The 17,365-nt window shown below is 50.7% G+C and overlaps 1 protein-coding gene across 31 annotated transcripts in view; it reads right to left on the minus strand.

The window, feature by feature from the left end:
• kcnma1a (potassium large conductance calcium-activated channel, subfamily M, alpha member 1a) overlaps nt 1-17,365 on the minus strand; it is an 85,903-nt gene that overhangs the window by 8,101 nt on the left and 60,437 nt on the right. For 12 of the 31 annotated variants that reach the window (XM_029835807.1, XM_029835803.1, XM_029835806.1 and 9 more), the window contains 5 exons: nt 8,333-8,426; nt 4,725-4,851; nt 4,420-4,644; nt 3,729-3,921; nt 885-998 (listed from right to left, as the gene is read on the minus strand). In XM_029835807.1, coding sequence (XP_029691667.1) covers nt 885-998; nt 3,729-3,921; nt 4,420-4,644; nt 4,725-4,851; nt 8,333-8,426 — 753 coding nt within the window. Of the gene's footprint in view, nt 1-884; nt 999-3,728; nt 3,922-4,419; nt 4,645-4,724; nt 4,852-8,332; nt 8,427-11,589; nt 11,671-11,973; nt 12,007-14,640; nt 14,815-17,365 lie in introns of all 31 variants that reach the window. The other 19 variants (XM_029835778.1, XM_029835782.1, XM_029835777.1 and 16 more) reach the window with 8 other exon arrangements.

A 17,365-nucleotide genomic window follows, 5' to 3' on the forward strand; every position in this document is an offset into this window, starting at 1 on the left:
CGCAAAGCCAGGAGAACCCGGCGCCTTAATGAGACGTGAAGCGCTAATCTGCTGCTGGCAGCCTGAACCGGACACCTGACGGCGCCATTCCAGCGAGGAACGAGCGCTCTTCCGCACATTCGGAGTTGGCTTTGAGAGCCGCGAGCTGCTCGACTACTGGATGTGTGAGAGCAGCGCGGCCACGCCGGCGATTCCGTATGCAGGCTGATGGGAGCGCCTCTCTGCAGGTAATGGCTGCTCCGCTTCCAAGTAATATTAGCTAGCTCCTTTTCCCCGTTCTGGCATTTTCTCAGCTGGCCTCATGCTCCATTGCTCCCTAATTGGGTCAGGGGAGACAAAGTGGCCGGCCTCCGCGGCTTTAGAAGCCCCCTTGGAGATGTAAAAGTTTCATGAGTCCCCACCACCAGTGGGAATACAACCGCTGCCATTGTTATTAATAAATGGACCCATTTTGCAACCCAGGCAGTTTTCTCCCCCCCCCCATATCTTTTCATCCCCGTCCCTCTCCCACCCTCTCCATCAGGCTCTCCTGTGCATTAGGAGACAAATTGCAGGATGGGAAGTTCAAAAGATGCCCATCCGACTTCCTCCGGTTACAACGCTCCAGCGAGCAAAGGCGGCTCCCGGCGCCTGCAGGTGATGCAGGTGAGCTCGCCGGAGCGGAGAGTCGAGCTCATGCAAACATCAACTTCAGTTGGGTAAAATCCTCCACCGCTGCCATGGAAACACAACCAGCCCGCTCAGTTCACCTCAGATCAATTGCAGTTGTTCCTCTTTTTCAACAGGAACGATCGACTCCGAATGAACGGCGAGTCGCTCGGACACGTGTCGCAAAGTCAGGAGGTTATCAGCGTTAGTGGGGGGGGGGGGGCTGTCAGGTTTACCGAGTTCTGTGATGATGGGGATGTTGGAGCCCGTGGTGACGGAAGCCTGGCGCACGAAGCCATGTACTGGACTGCTTTCTGGAGATGACCGGTCCATTCCAGGGGGCGTGAAACCTGCACAACCAAAGCAAACAGCAGCTGTGAGTGGAAGAAAGGAGGAATAAACACAGGTAAAAGCACAACGTGGTAGCATGGTTAGCATTAGCATTGTTGGAGGTGCAGCATAGGTTAGCAGCCTAGAAACTAGAGCCTTCTGGTGCTGTGGCATGACTTTGCTTCCTTTCTCCTCATGTCTAAATTAAAAAGATATCTCCCAAAGTAACAGAATTCCTTCCCAAATTGTTTTTTCCACAGAACGTAATAACATGTTGGCCTTAGCGCTAGCATAAGCTCAGAGCCTGCCCTGCTGTTAGGCCTATGGCAGGAAGTGGAGGCCAGGGCACAAGCGTGTTTCTGGCGTGTGCTCGCGCCATCGTACGTGACATGACGGCGATAAAAGCTGGATGTAGACGCCTAAACGAACAGGGCACCTGTCTTCAAAGTGCAACACGGCTCCTCTGCTTTTAGAGGTCAGCCAAGACATATTTAGCATTCACGTCCCTCCATCAACCAGCAGGCATAAATTTTAAATGTTGTTCATTTTGTTACAATAAAATTGGTGAAGTGGATCCTAAAAACCTTTTATGGGAAGTGGCGTGGCTGAGAACCATGAAATACAAGTGCAAGTGACAGGAGGATGAATCCACATGACTTCACATTTTTTGCATTTCCTCAAAGTGACAAGTAAACACCTTAAATCTGTAATGCTCGATGCATAATGCATCAGCTGTGTTTTGACATCCATCATTTACTGCTGACTGCGGCAGAACGCCAGCCCATAGTGCCACAGCCCAGGAAACATAATGCGGGGAATATATTCAGGTCACAAACTTTTAAAAGGACTGTGCATTTTTCATATGTGTGTGTGTGTGTGTTTGTGTGCGTGTGCGTGTGTATTTGTGAGTTTTTCATCTCTGTCAACAAACTCAATGAGCTGCTTACATTACAAAAGAGACCCCCCCCCCTCCCCCTGCAACAGGAAAGACACCAAAGAGTTTGACTACACAACAGGAAGCACACATACACACACACACACACACACACACACACCCACACACACCGCACTCAGGCGTGGGTAATCAGACCTCTTGTTACACCAATTACTGAAGTTGGAAATAGCAGAGGGCTGACGCTTCCGTGCACGTGAGGAGCACCAGCTCAGACAGAGCAAACATCATTGTGTCGATGCCCATAAACGACGACGTTCACTCCACCCCGGAGTGACAGCCGAGTACTCCCGTCGCATGCTAGCAAACCTACAGGAAGATGGGGTTTTAGGGGGACTCGGGGCTTTTCCAGAGCCGCCCGGGTCCAGAAACAGCGAGCTGGACAGCTGCTAAGACCTTCGCCAGATCCGCCAACATTAGCTCAGATGCTGCGCTGCTAAATCTGAAGGACATTTTTGACATTAGCCTCCATTTAGAGAAGCAGTTTAGCACCGCCGTAGCTAGCTTACTTTTAAATCCGCAAACCAGTCGACCTGAGGAAAATCCAGTCGATGGGACATTTTCTGTGCGATTCTCTATCAATCGCCTTCATTCTGTTTTCATTTTTATAAATCTGGAGCCCTTTGTTTAATTCTGACAGTTAACACACGTGTCTTAATGGCCGGGGTGAAGAATCAGCCCTCCGAGCCCTGCCTGTTCCACTCTGATGCAACAACAGACGTGTGAGATCTGGGTTCCATGCCCCCTCTTCCCCTGTAGCCCCCCGGGCACAGCCGTGCTCTGCGGTCGACTACACGCTGCAGCAGCCGTGAGAAGCTCTCCCCCAGGATGGCGCCTGTTTACTTATTCATCCGCCTTTCCGTGTTTTAAATTCCACGTACAGTGTCTGAACAGGAGTACTGCTAGGAGGGAGAAATTCCCAAAACAATACCTTTGAAACAAGAGGAGGGTCGTGCACGCGCGTGCACGGCTGCACGTCGGGGCGGTTTGTGCGCACGCCTCCGAAAGTGAAGTATTTATCACTGAAATGGGCGGCTGATGGACGAGCCAATCATTGATGACAATAGGCTCCATCCATCCACCCAGCGGGCGGAGGGGGCCCCGCTCGTCTATCGGGGACTTCCCGAGTTCCCAGGACCCAAAGATTTACACGTGCCCGTCCTTCCTCGGCGCCACGGCCACCGGCGGCGGGTCACTCGCGCCGGGCGGGCGACGGAACCGTGTCGGCGTTCTCCTGAAACACCTGGAAATGTTCTGCACTAAAGATAATGTTTGTTGTTCAAACCTCCCGACTCATCAGCCAATCAGAAACCAGGATCACCTGTTTGCAGGGGCGCGTGATGGCACACAGGCTGTGTGTGCGTGTGTGTGTGCACGTGCCGCTGTTTTGCTGTGACTAATGAGGAGCAGCTGAATGGGCCTGCCTGGTGATTTGTACTTGCTGCTTAATGATGATGAGGCCTGATGGGACGCCAGGTTCATGTGTTTGCAAACATCCACAATCTGTTCCAGACGATCTGCCAGACACCAGATCGGGGGGGGGGGGGGGGGGGGGGGGGGGGGGGCATCGAATGACACAGTCGCGTTGATTACATCATTAAAAAATATTATACCGCGCGTAATTACCAGGAACGCGGCTGAGAACAGACAACCGACGCAGCGGAGACGCACAATATTTCAATTAAGAGCAGTTAGGGTGTGAGCCCCCCCCCTCCACCCCCTCCACCCCCACCATGTGACTGCTCTTTTGTCCACAACCTGTCCCCTGTGGGCAGCGGTCCAGCAGGACACCCCTTACCTTGGGAATTAGCCTGTAAGACCCCGATGCTGTCATCAAACTGCATAGACTTGATGTTGAGTGATGCCAAGATGCATTCCTTGTCCTGCAGCGAGGCGTCTTCGATATTGTTCTGATTGGCTGACAGGATTACGCACATGTCGCAGAGGTTGATGTTGACAGCCCTCAAATCTGCCCGACTTAACGGCGTCCCCTTTAGCGTGAGAGGAACAGGGAGAGAGAGAGAAACGGTTCACAAGTGAGCAGATCGGAGCTCTGGGAAATTAGTTAACAAGTATTCTTGTTTGGAGGCGATGACATTCCACGGATGGAAGCAGGCACTCCGGAGTCAGAGACACGGACTAATCTAAAGGCTAGCCTCTGCTGAGGGCTGTGTTTCAGATTCTCCTCTGATCATCAGTCAAGTCAGGCCTAACAAGCTGGAAGGCAGCGGGCTGCACTCCGAGACGGCTTCTGCAGCTGCGGCACATGTGAGCCCCCCCACCCCCCCTTCAGACGTGCAGGATGTGTCAGTGCTCCGGATGAGACAGGGGAGGGCCGAATGATCACTCGATTGTGTGATCACATCAGCATGACGATGGCTCTCAGGACGTCAGTGTGCACATTAGCCTAAAATGTCAGCGCGTCGCTAGCTGGGCCGAGATCTCTGCCTTTAAAAGCCTCTCCTCTGGCGGCGGACTGGTGCACTCACCGGTAGGATGGAGACTTTGGGGAAGTTGTGCAGGGTTTCCCATTCTCTCCGCAGATAATCTAAGGAGCCCACGAAAACTATATGCTTTAGCTCGTGGAAGTGGAAGTTACTGGCTCTTAAAGGCATCACCAGGTTTCGCAGCCCCACCAAAGCAGACGTGACATCCCCAAATATACAGACCACCACATGGCCGCTCAGCACCGTCATAGAGGCTTCGCTCCGAGTCTGCGGGGAGAGGAGGGGAGTCAGGAAACCCGGAACCCGGAACATGGTCTCTGTGGTCCGTAGTGCAGGATTCCACTCACCAGGATGACTTTTTCGATCTCCTTTGACGGGCACCAGTGAAACATCCCAGTGGAGTCGTAGCGCTTCACGTTCATGTCCATGTTCTCGATTTGCTCGTTGCCGGGGATGAGAAGAGGGTCGTGACGGCTGGGAAGACACACGGACACACAGAAAACAGGCCGAGACGTGAGGGCGTCTGCAGCACACAGAGGTCAAAGTTTCGACTCTTTAGAGGAGGTTTTTAAACGTGTGATGAGAGAAGCGGGTCCTGGCGGCGCGCGGCGAGACGTGAGCGCCGCCGCCCGAACGGCACGACAACACGAGGCCAATTACCAGCTTTTACCCTCTCTTCCACTTCCCGACGCCGCGCGGCTCCCACAGTAAAAGCTCCGACAGGCTTCGCGCCCTAAATATTTCAGGAATTTGCCCAATCACATTTTTGCTTCTGCAACTGACGACCATTAATGTTTCAGCGGCACGTCACAACCAGACAAGCTAATCCACAACAGGGAGTTTTATCTGCTGTAGCACCGACCGAGGACGGACCTCTGCCGGTCGGCTCGGAGCGCCTCTCTCGCGCCTTCCATTATCCCACCAGACGAGCTCTCGGAGTTCCTCCTTCCTGCAGGAAACGGCTTCAACATTGTGCTTCCTTCCTCAAACATTTAGCTCATTTAGGAGCAGCGGCGCGCGCGATTCATCTGCAAATTAGCCTCAGTTAAAACAGCCCAAATGCAGAATTTTGGAGCGTTGCGGAAGCAACGACGTCGGAGGGAGCGTTCGAAGAGTTTGACATACATCTTCCTCACTCTCATCTATCAGCGCCGTCACCGGCTGACGAGGCTTTGATGCCGCTTTCCCTTCAGTCTGCATTCCAGCTGCATACCGTCGCAGGAAAAGTTAAGTTTAAAACCCCAAAACCCCCCCAAAACTGTCAATTAGCCAGCCTCTCTCCTCTATCAGTTAGTGCAGGTGATAATAACACTGACAGCGTTTAGTGTTTTTACACTCAGCCTGAATCTTTCATCCAAGGCCGCGTGTTGCACCAATCAGCTCCACAGAGCGCCCGTCACTTCAATCTGCTCGGCGCCGCTTGCCTCGGCGAGGGCGCTGACTGGCGTCTGCAGGCGAGCTGCCGCATCAGCTCCCACTGCCAAGACAGCTATCTTTCACAGAGCTGTCAGCGGCCTGAGTGGCAGCCTGTCAGACGCCGCGCACGCCGCCTCCTTCCTCTGCCTTCTCCCTGCCTCGGGTCGAGCCTACCACAAGATTCAGTATGGGGGGGGGTTAGCAGACATGACGTCTGAGCGGGGCTGCCACACCCACGGGACACCAGCCGTGGGTGACGCTGTGACATCTCCTGCGAACCACGACGACTCGTCAGGAGATGCTGGCGGGAATGAGGCTAATGATTTGGCGCTAATGCTAACGACGTAGCCGCGGCGAGGCCCGGGTGAGAGGGATGTAGCATCTGAGCGCTAACGGGGTTGTTAATGAATTATATATTTTGTGTACCTCGTTAGCTTATACCACCCATGCTCAGGAAAATGCACGTTTTCCTTTTTTTTTTTTTAATCTTTCCGGTCAATTTGTTTTTGCTGATATTTCCCAGATCTAATATTTTACCAGAGGATTATTTTCTCTGGCACTGCCCCCCCCCCCCCCTCGCCTTCATCCTTTCAGGGTGTGTTTCAAACAGAGTTGAGTTATTCCAGCGTATCACTCTGCCGTCACAAAGCTGGGGATGTGTGTGTGTGGGGGGGTGCGCGCTCCCCCGGCCCCTCTCTGCCAGACGAAGGCAGCTTTGAAAATTTTCCCCATCATGCAAACTGACAAAGGCATGCTTCTCAAAAGCCCACAGCCAATCTGTTGATCATTATTTATTTACAAAGGCCTTCGGGCTGCGAGTCCTGTAAAAACCATACTTGATACGTATGCTAGCTCTCTACCCCCCCCCCCAACCCGCTTGTACAATAAAGTATCCCTTAGGCTACCTCAAACAATCACTTTTCATTGTGCATAAAATCCACCTTGTAAAGCACAACTGTTTAATATATACGCAGTTGTACGTTGACAGGGGCAGCTGTGAGGGGGGGGGGTGATGAATAATTTGATGTTTTGCTGAGGGCGAAGTCTTGGAAAAGCAAAAAGCAAAAAAAAAAAAAAAAAAAAGAGAAAATCTCCACCTAATACAGAGGACCTGTCATCCCGGCACCCAAGAGCCAGCAGAATACAGAAGCAGCCCTAAAGCAGAGAAAACTCTGACACCACTTTGAAGCCTTTTCAGAACCGAGTAAATAACTTGCAAGACTTATTATCACAGCGAGATCAAAGCGGAGACGCATATATTACCCTGCAAACAGGGACCATCGACGCCAAAGGAAGGAGGCGAGAGAAGGTTTTGTGCTTTAAGTGAGGCGAACGAAGCGGCTTCTTAAACTAGCGCTTAGCTGGAAACGGGCCAGGATCCACCCGGGCCGGCTTCTTTTGGAGCGGCCGTAGCTCTGCGCCTCTGAGCGGGGGCATCTGAGAGGGTGCTGCGATGCAGACCGCACTGAAGGGTACGACTCTGCGTCGGGCTAATAGCCGGGCCAGCGAGCGAGGAGCCTCGTTATGTGCTGCCTGCGTGGAGAACTGAGGGGGAGGCGCCGCCTGAGGGGGGGCTCGCCGTGCACGGAAGGAAGGTCCAGCTCAAACGTGTGCAGAGAGATGTGGAGCAGAACCAAAACCAGGCAGAGAAAACCGAGGGTTCAAACTTTAATAATGAAGACTCGGGAAGGGGGGGGGGGGGGCTTCTTATGTGTGCGGATTGAAGGGAAACAGGCGTGAACGGTTGTGTTCCTTTGGATTTTAGGAGCTGCAGGTTCCTCTGGTGGGACGAGCGTCCTCTTCAGGGTGTCCTGCTGTACATTCAGACGGCTCCATTAAGAGCTCGGTGGCGGCCCTGCCCCCCCCCCCACACCCACATCCAGCCCTGTCCCGCCCAGCTCCAGTTTTCCACGCCGCCTCGGAGCCCGGCGCGCACAAAAACCTCCCCCCTTTTTATCTTTCAAAATCAATTAACGGCGATTTAATTGCGCGGGACGGGATAAAAGGAAGGTAATATCTGAATTCATATTTGATTGCGATGCTACATCTCACATATGGCCTTAAGTAGCAGGAATGGGGCGTTCCCGCCACAGAGCGGCGGCCTGAGGGCAAAAGCAGCCCTGCGGCCCCTCTGATTGGCTGCTGGTGTCATTAGTGCCACCATTGTTTAAGGAGCACATGTGGACCAGAGCGGAGGAGGCGACAGCTGGGACTTTAAAGCCGGAGGAGCGTTCAAACGGCTCCTCGCAGCCTGTTTTGGTGACAGAAATCTGATTTCAGCTCCGTCATTAACAGCTGACAGCGCCGTCCCAAACAGCCGGCGCCTAACGGGGCACCTCTCCTTCCTCCTCTCACCGAGCTGCTTACCGCCTCCTCCTGCCACCCTTAATTTGCCCCCTCCCATCCATCCAAACTCCCACCATCTCAGCATCAGCAGCGTCTCCCTCTGAAGTCTCCCCCCTCCCTCCCTCCCTCCCTGGCATCCCACTTCCTCTCCTTCCGCGTTTGAAGGTCTGGAAGGAGGACGGGCGTCTCTTACCTCATCATTTTGGGCGAGCAGTTGGGCGAGTTCCGCATCCCTCCGTTGCGCTGCTTCTTTTTGGGCGAGAGGGTTGACGGATGCTCGTCTTCGACTGCAAAAACACGCACAGGATGTCAGGACAGGCGCGGAGGGCTGGGAAAGGGTTCCGGACCCGACACGGGGGAAAAAAACAACCAAATAATAGCCAGCAATCACTCAACCATCGCAAACAAAACAAGTGAACGGAAGAGAATGAACACAATAAAGTTTAGCGTCAGGAAATTAATAACTCGGTGTCAAATCGGGGAAAAGTAAAGAAAGCATTAGTAACAGGTGGTAAATCTGAGAGAAGCGGGTGGAAACCACGGAAAGGAAAAGCTAGCGTTTGACCGGGAGACTCCCATAATCCCCTGGACTTTGGCTCCCGGGGGTGCTTTTGTCAGGCCTTCGGGGCTCCCTGTGAGGTGGGCTGACCTCGGCAGTCTGCGTGGGAACGACCCTGCGTACCTACACCGTTAATAGCCATGTGACGCTACAGGCGGCCATTGTCAGTGCAGTGTGGGAAAGCAATGAGAATGGAATAAATCAAGGTTATGGAGATGGATTCTAGCAGGTTGCTTTTATTTATTTATTTTACCCCCAAAAGACTATGGAAACCCAGCTCACGCTGCAGCGCTACAGACGCTACTTATCAGTCAACACAGGCTATATTAGCTCTAGCATGCTAACTGTACTTTTTAGTGGGCAGTTGGGCTCAGTGGGGGGTCATTTGGCATCCAGCATCGGAAATTCTCCTTACAAAAGGCCGAGAAAATGGCAAATATTTGGTTTTTAATACGCGACTATTTTGAATCTACTTGTTTCGAAGTTTAGCTTCCTGTCAACTGTGCTCCTCCGCGCTACCAAAGGGGGGACAAACACTATTTTTAACTTTGAGTCTCACAAAAGTAGACGACACGGAGCAGCCAGAGTGAGGCCAGGCCCGGTCGTCTGAAGATTTCAGTCTGATCTACGTCTCAGCCTGCGACAGGAGCCCAGACACTCAGCCGCTCCGCTCCGCTCCGCCAACGCCAAACGCAGCGTCACTTCAAACCCGTATTAGATCTCTGGTTAGGAATCAATAACACAGCGTGATATTAGTTCAAATCAATGCGCACTCCACAAACCGTCACAGTTCCAGGCACGTGAACAATCTCCCCTTTACTTGAGTGTCACCTAATTCTGCTAATAAAAGATAAGAAATATTACTGTTGTAATAAAATGTCACCGTCTGACGTCTCCTTTGTGCAATTAGGCATTAAGCTGATGAACGCTTTTCACTCGACAAATAATTCTGACATAGAAACAACACATTAAAAATAATCATTTCCTGTCATTTATCAGGCTCCTCCTGGTTTGAACTATATTAAGAACAAAAGTCCACAGCAATGTAATTTAATGTTTATTTATGTAGAGAGATCTTTAAAGAGCTCCAATAAAAGAAACTACCCGCCGCCCCCCACCCCCACCCCCCCATGGACTGGTTTTACTGGGCTCCCAGTCCAGCCGCCGGGCCTCTGCGTTAGTGGGTAAATCTGTGCAAAGCAGCAGCAGCTCGTCCAGCGTGAACCGCCATGCAGCAAAAAAAGACAGTGGGGGGGGGGGGGCAGGACAGGCGGGGTTACTGGCTGATGCATCCCACCGAGGGGGCAACCTACAGTGCCTACTGTGATTGAGCAGCATGGCATTACTGGGGTGGTAGCGGTATTTCACCGGCAGACTGCGGGCCCGGTTCAGTCGGCTCTGGGCCAGGGGTCTGGCCGCCATGTCTCCTGGACCCGAGATACTGAGGCGCAGTTTGGAGGGGTCGGCCCCGGGCCGCCTGGGGAGCAGGCTTCCTTTACGGTTATTAACAAGGGGGACGCTGGGGGGGCCCGGGTGGAGCGGCGGGTCCTGGTGGGGGTGCAGGGTGTCGGGAAGCAACGCATTTGAGGTGTTGGAGGTGGAGGCGCAGGCGGTGGGTTTAATCGATCGCTTTTGAAAGGACGGCCTAACGTGGTCCGATACTGTCAAACAATGGAGAATAAAGAGTCAGTCAGAGGGAGGCCCGAGAGCTTCGACAAGGAAATTAGCTTCCACTCTTTGCCGATTCATTTGGGGGGTGAAATATTAATAACTGGAATGTGTTTCGGAGTCACGGGTGCATTTTTAATTTTGGTGTCATTGCTTCGTGATGCAAACGGAGCTAAACTCTGCGTAATCTTCCCTTTATTTGTGACGGACGGGTCTGAATTAATCATTTCAGTTTCACGCAGCACTTGTGTTCCTCTTTCTTTTCGAACAAAGCAAATGTGGTTATGTCAGATCTCATCAGACGGTTTGTCGGCTCAAGCATAAGTTTAATGTTTGAATGCTACTTTCACGGGAAAAATATAATAGGACGCCTAATAATTTATAGTATAATTCATTTTAAAGGCTTCGTCTTCATTAAAAATGCAGGGCCTCGTTTTGGATCGGCTGTGAAATTGATTTCCAGGCCGCAGACAGTGTCGCCGTCATCAGAACATCAAGATCCTGATGTCCTCTGCAGTAACCAGCTCTGACACTGACAAACACACGTGTCGAGTTCTGTGCAAACACGCTGCGATCCACGCGCACGCACGCTGTGCGTTAGCGCGCCCTGCAAGGGGGCTGCAGAGTTGAAGGGGACAGGGTGGTTGGTTGGTTGGAGGGGAGAGAGAGCATGCTTGGGTGGCCCCGGGCGATAAACAGACGTTTATCCCGACCGTCAGCTGCCTCCTTGATTTACGGGGCGCCACCGATCGCTCCTGGATTCATCTGGCCCTTGTCAAACACGCGCAGCGTTCGAGCGCGCTCACCCGCCCTGGCAGCTCCACTGTGCATCCTGAACCACCCAGACGGCAACTGTCCCTTCCCGAAATGCTAATCACATGATGGTGCTGTCCCGCATGCAAGCTTTATCGGCTCGCCGGGACCCAGAGTCGAAACAGCAGGGGGGGGGGGGGACTCTCCTCGGGGCTGAACTGGTTTGTCCCTGACTGCGTTTTGCTGCACCGCAACTGCGTGAAAAGCTTTCTCTGCCATGCACTGGTGCTCTGCTGCTGCACAGGAATGGGAATGACTGCTGGAATTACTTGCAGCTCCGCCAGGAAGCAATATTCCTAAACAACAATCGATTCGCCCAGCAAAACACAAAGCATATACATAGAGGTGGGGGATTTAGAGTTCAGTCAGAAATAAGGCTTTCAACAGTTGTTATGGAATGTGAGATTTACCTAACTTGCAATCAGCTTTGAATCGAACACCAGCCTCTTTTTGGCTTCCACTGTTCCCTGGTGTTGTAGCGCCATCTGCTGCTACACGCAGCACAATGCAAAAAGAATAGTTCAAGGGTGCGTTATGGGAAGGAATTCGCTATTAGTTGCCAGTTCAATCAGGAATTATTGCTTCAGTTTCCAGTCTATATGTGGGGACATTAGGTAATAACAGTTCAGTGTTCAACCTACTGAACACAGCTTAAGATCTACATATCTGGATGTGCAGAAATGTTTTAAAAAATACTAGCGAGACAAAATAAACATGATTAATCATGTCAAATGGTGTGATGAAGAATCTATGTTGAAAAACGGCTGAAGAAGAGAACAGAGAAACACACTTACATGATCTGACAAATCCATTAAATCTATAAGTGGCTAAAGAGAATACAAAGACAAGCGGCCGTCACACAGAGGGACAGAGGACGTGATGACACAGCAGACGGCAACATGGTGGATGGAGGTGCAGCAAATGGAGGGATGGATGGATAAAGATGACAGAATATCTGGCAGGTGGGTCAGATGAATTTGTCTAAAACTGTTCAGTCTGTAAAAGGAGCTGAATCTGACCCCAAAAACCACCCGCGTGAGGGCAAACAAACGGCTCTTTCTCGCCGAGTCGTCCCCCCGAGATCCACTAAAATCAGCCGTATCACGAGTGAGGAGGGTAGTAAGAATAGCAATGGTGCAGTGGTACTGGTTCTGGTGCTGACACCCACTACTCACTCCAGTAGTAAAGGTCAGAAGGGGCCCCCCAAGCTGGCCTGTGACACAGATCCTCAAACAGGGACCCGCAGTGGCCCTGGCATCTGTCTCTAGCAATTTGCCAGCGCCACAGAGGCGCAGCACACTAACGGGCTAGCGTCTGGGGCGTAGCGAGGCAGCATAGGACAGAGTGTGTGTGTGTGTGTGTGTGTGTGTGGGAGGGGGGGTGTAAGGCTGCCTGGTGGACAGGAGCTGTCAGGGCAAGTTTGGTGACAGACCAGCAGGGCTGGAAAAATGAAAATGCAAACATAATTTCTGTGTCAGGAGAGATCAGGTCCCCGGCGATGAGAAGCAGACGCATGCACGGACGTGGAGATACGAGCGCACGTTGTTACACACACAAGGATGTGCACATGCACACACCCGGAGAGAAGAAGGCCACAGCTCTCGCCACAAGCACCTCCCAGGCCTGGATGTCTTTACTGCAGCTTCAGTTTAAAAAAAGCGAACAACGTGTCACGTCTCTCACTTTTCTCCCAGCTGGGCTGACTGGGACGGTGGCCCGGTCACCAAGGAGCATCGCACAAGGGCCAGAAGTAAACTCTGCAACTGGGTGAGCAACTCCGGAGGTCAGGAAACTGACAGAACGGTACGCTAGAAAAAGTGTTTAAGATGCTCCAAGACACGGAAAAATAACTAAAGCGGGATATCTGAGCTGTCGACTACAAACAAACCACTGGGAGGAGAAAAACTTGTTTTCTGGGACAACTTTTCTAACCTTTTATGTGCGAATGCGCTCAGGATTTGATTATCTTTTGAAACCCATCAATTATAACGTAACTAATTAGAGGAGGGCCACACAAACGTGGCGTCTGTGTGGTCCGACTGCTATCAATGACGAGCACAATCGATTATTATCCTCGGAAAACTGCTTCAGATGTACCGACAGCATGAAGTCATCACGAGCAAAGACGTCTTATCCTCCCTGTCTGGTGGAAACGCGGCAGGAAATGGCGAGAGGAAATCCAACAATCCCGCCTGACAAAGCCCGACGCGCCGGTGCAGCCGGCCCACTTTGTTCAGACGCAGTCCGAGTTGAAAAGGGAAGGAAATCCAAGACAGGGGAGGCTTTCCTGAAATCCTACAGGGGTTGAGGGAGTACTGAGATCAGTAACCATGTAATGGCCACTAATTGGTGCCGAGGGATCTCAGCGCGGGCCGAAAAACTGCGAGAGGCCGGGCCAAACTCATCACGCCATGTTTGACGCTAATCTAGGCTGAGTCGGCGGACGGTGGGAGAATGCTGAGGAGGAAATCAGATCTGTACGTCCTAAAGCGGAGCTTTGATTTCTGCTCCTGCTGCTGCCACGTCTAATTGACAGACAATTTAGTAGCTCTCATCCACTCCAGAGGAAAATGGAGGAACATCCAGGAGGTTTTGCCCCCCAACCTTTTTCCTTTAACTCATTTTTAAGTTCTCAGATTCGATTTGCTCTCCTCTTTTATAAAACTGCTCTCTGGTTATTTGATTTTTCATCCTGTCGACTGCTCTTTTTCCCCCCCAGATTGGCCAGGAGAGACGCTAAACATGTCAGACGTCCGTTTAAGGCAGCTTAAAACGGTCCCAGCCATCCCGAGACGGATGCTGGAGCTGCTGCCACCTGATGTTGAACGTGTCGATGCGCCGGATTTATGAGCCTTCACCCTTCTAGCGTTTTGTCAGGTCTGGAGTTAAAACAAAGGTCAAAAAATAGACGATAAAAGGAAAATACACAGACAGCTCCACCCAAAAAAATTCAAATGATAAACCAAACAAACCCAAGATAAATGATTTAAAACACACGACGCATCAAAACCTTCAGAACACAAGTACAATCCAGTGGTACACACACATCTTACCTTCCTTTTTGTTTTTAAAGGGTCAAAAACATTTATTATCAGTGGTAATTTTATCACACAACTGCACGAGTGGCGCAGCATGCGGAGCCACGTCTGACAGCTACAGTCGTGTACAGCAGCACCATAGAGCCACAGCACCACACACACACACTACCCACCACACTAATGTAGAGAGAGAGAGAGACAGGTACAGAGAGAGAGAGAGAGACACAGAGGGACAGAGAGAGAGAGAGTGACAGATACAGAGAGAGAGACAGATAGAGAGAGAGAGAGAGACAGGTCTGCAGCAGCTACAGTCACACGTTACTCCACATGGACCACAGGAACACACCTATCAGTTACGGTACCTCTGCACATGAAGCACACATCACAGACATTTAACAGCATGTGTTGGGCGGTGTCACTTACAGGCACGTAAAGTGGTTGCGCAATCATGAACAGAGACAGAGGAAAGTGGGTAGGCCCTCTGAAGGGTGTCCATGTTACTATGTACACTGCCTGACATGCAAGAGCAGTCTTGCTCTGAACAGCCGCAATCAAAACAACATGCCAGTTTCATTCGTTTGTAGACGGACATCTTGGCTACGGTCATGTATTTGGATGAGAGGAGAGGAAAAGCAGCAGGTTAATGGCAAAAAAGGAGAAATATTCATCCAAGGGGTGGGGGGAGAGGAAGTCTGGAGGTAACTTCATCAGAAAGTGCAAGCCTTAGTCACCCGCTCCCACAGACTTGAGCCTCAGGATTAAATAAGCACAATTAAAACAGGTTTACTTAGTGGCCAATTCAGGATTTCAAATGCAGCTTTTGACACAACATGGAGCACAAACAGGAAGTCACTGTGATTATGATGGTTTTCAAGAGGTCAAGCTGTGTGCTACGGCTGTAACAAGTCAAAAATCATAATATTGGACAAGAGGGGTGAGGAGACAGGAGAGAAGAAGGGAGCCATTCAGGGAAAAGAGGCATGAGCAATGTCTTCAGCAGCAAACCTCATACAGTGTTTCATACAGTTTGGATTTGTTAACATCCTCTATGCATTTGGCTAAAGGAGTGGATCACGTACCTGTATCCCCATCATGCAGCTGCAGCGCCTCTGTCCACGGCATCACACTAGCGCTCTAGTCTAGACTGGCCAGTTCATGCGTTCACGAGTGCTGCCACACTGCAGCAGCTTTCACTCCTCCACTACTGCTGGGAAGCTCCGCTCACAGGTGTGTTTATAGTGCGCCTGTTTATGTGTGTGGAGCAGGACACTTGTATGGCTGTTTGTGTTGTGATAGCCTGATGCTAGTCAACGTTAGCAAGCTCTTGATCACTGGGTTTGAACATCATTAGAAAATATGTTGTGCCATTTAAAGCCTGTATCAAGAATACTTTATTGTTGATTGAGAGAACAAATAGTGTGATTCCTTACCATTAACTGGAATCTGAACAAATTTGAGTGATAAAATTCAAACACAAGTGCATTTGTGTGACAAAATAAATCAAATCTATCGATGTGTACTCAAGCCAGATGCACATCTTCTACAACAATAAGTAATAAACTTGAAAAAGGATCCTGTTGTGAGGATGCAACTCTCTGTAGCTGGTGACAGTATTGTGGCTGCAGTGTGTGTGTGTGTGTGTGTGTGTGTGAAGCTCTGAACCCCAAGAGCAGTGGGAGTGAAAGTCCCCAGAGCAGCACATCTAGATTGCTGTGACGCTAGGCAGAAACAGTCCCTGGTTCCCATTCCTTCACTGTCAAGGTGCAAACAGACAGCAGAATAATACTGTCTGACACCTTCACACAGACACTCGCACCATCTCTGGCTCTCCAGTCGCACTCTCAAATCAGATCTTGGAGAATGTTTTAGCATCTTCCGAAGGAAAGAATGGGAATCACACATGGTAGCCTGTGGGTCAGGGACCGCGGCGTCCGTCGGCATGCGCCTGTGCTTTATGAGCGTGTAATAAGCATGCAGAAATGGCCGGTTTGTTTTCAGCAGAAGGGGAGGTAGAGATATCACAGCATGGCAGACGAGTGCAGCGACTTCATGCTGACACTGATTGACTTCAGAGTTTTGGCTTGTGCACAGTTTACGTATGTTGTGAGACGATTACGGACACATGGAAGTGGTCGGGGGGGGGGGGGGGGGGGGGGGGTAACACAAGACACACACACGCACAGACACACAATGACATATGCCTTTGACTTCACAAACACACAGATTGAGCTCTGGGCGTGTAAAAGTGTCCGTTTCATGGTATTCTTAAGTGGAGATTCAACATCACTGCTGCCCTGATAAAATGTCTACGTAGACCTGATCAGTCCTGGTCTTCAGCCTACTGGAACAGAAGCTATCAGGGCACTATGTTGAATAGGACGGATGCTCCACAGAAAAAAAAAAACACAGTTCTGATGTGTCGCTGTAAAGATTCAGCACTCAGCAAGAGTGCAAGGGATGAAACAGAAGTTTGGAGGACAGGCAGACGGTGTCCTGCAGCCTAAATCCAATAATAATCAATAGCAATAAAATTTGTTTTGATTAGACATATTTTCCCGGTGCTAGAAAATATAATTGTTTCGTCCTTGCATTTTTACTGGAGGCCTTCGGGGGGGTTTGTTTCCTCTACAAACATCATCACGTCAGTTATATTGTGTGACACTGGCACGGCAGCCCCATCTAGAGGTCATCTAGTGCTATGACATCTCAGGAGTATTTTTTCCATGATTCCATGAACGTAGATTTTTTCCCATGAGTTAAAAAAGAAAATAACAATAATAATACTAAAGGGCCCAACAACTGCCCAGACTTGAAATGCACAAGAGGAGTGTGATTTCAATTCTGAGATGGAATGATGGACGCAGAAGCCTCAGCCTGTGCAGGATGAGGACCCAGAGTTTACACAGTCGGCCATCACAGAGAGGTGCGACCAAAGGGAGACCAGAATGTTTTGATTGTATTGTGGCAACTTCGCAGGTTACAACTCAGGGAGCTACTCACAAAGACATTTTCTGCTCTCTGTGCTCAAAGAATTGACTAAAACTGGCTTTGACACAAAACCGTCCAAATTTTAATCTGATCGGCTCTTGTTTCTTTATTGTTTTAATGATTCGTTATCATGCTCTGTGGTCCAAAAGCCTTCTTGGAA

The sequence above is a fragment of the Takifugu rubripes genome, chromosome 4 (assembly GCF_901000725.2).
Source record: "Takifugu rubripes chromosome 4, fTakRub1.2, whole genome shotgun sequence".
Classification (NCBI taxonomy): Eukaryota; Metazoa; Chordata; class Actinopteri; order Tetraodontiformes; family Tetraodontidae; genus Takifugu; species Takifugu rubripes.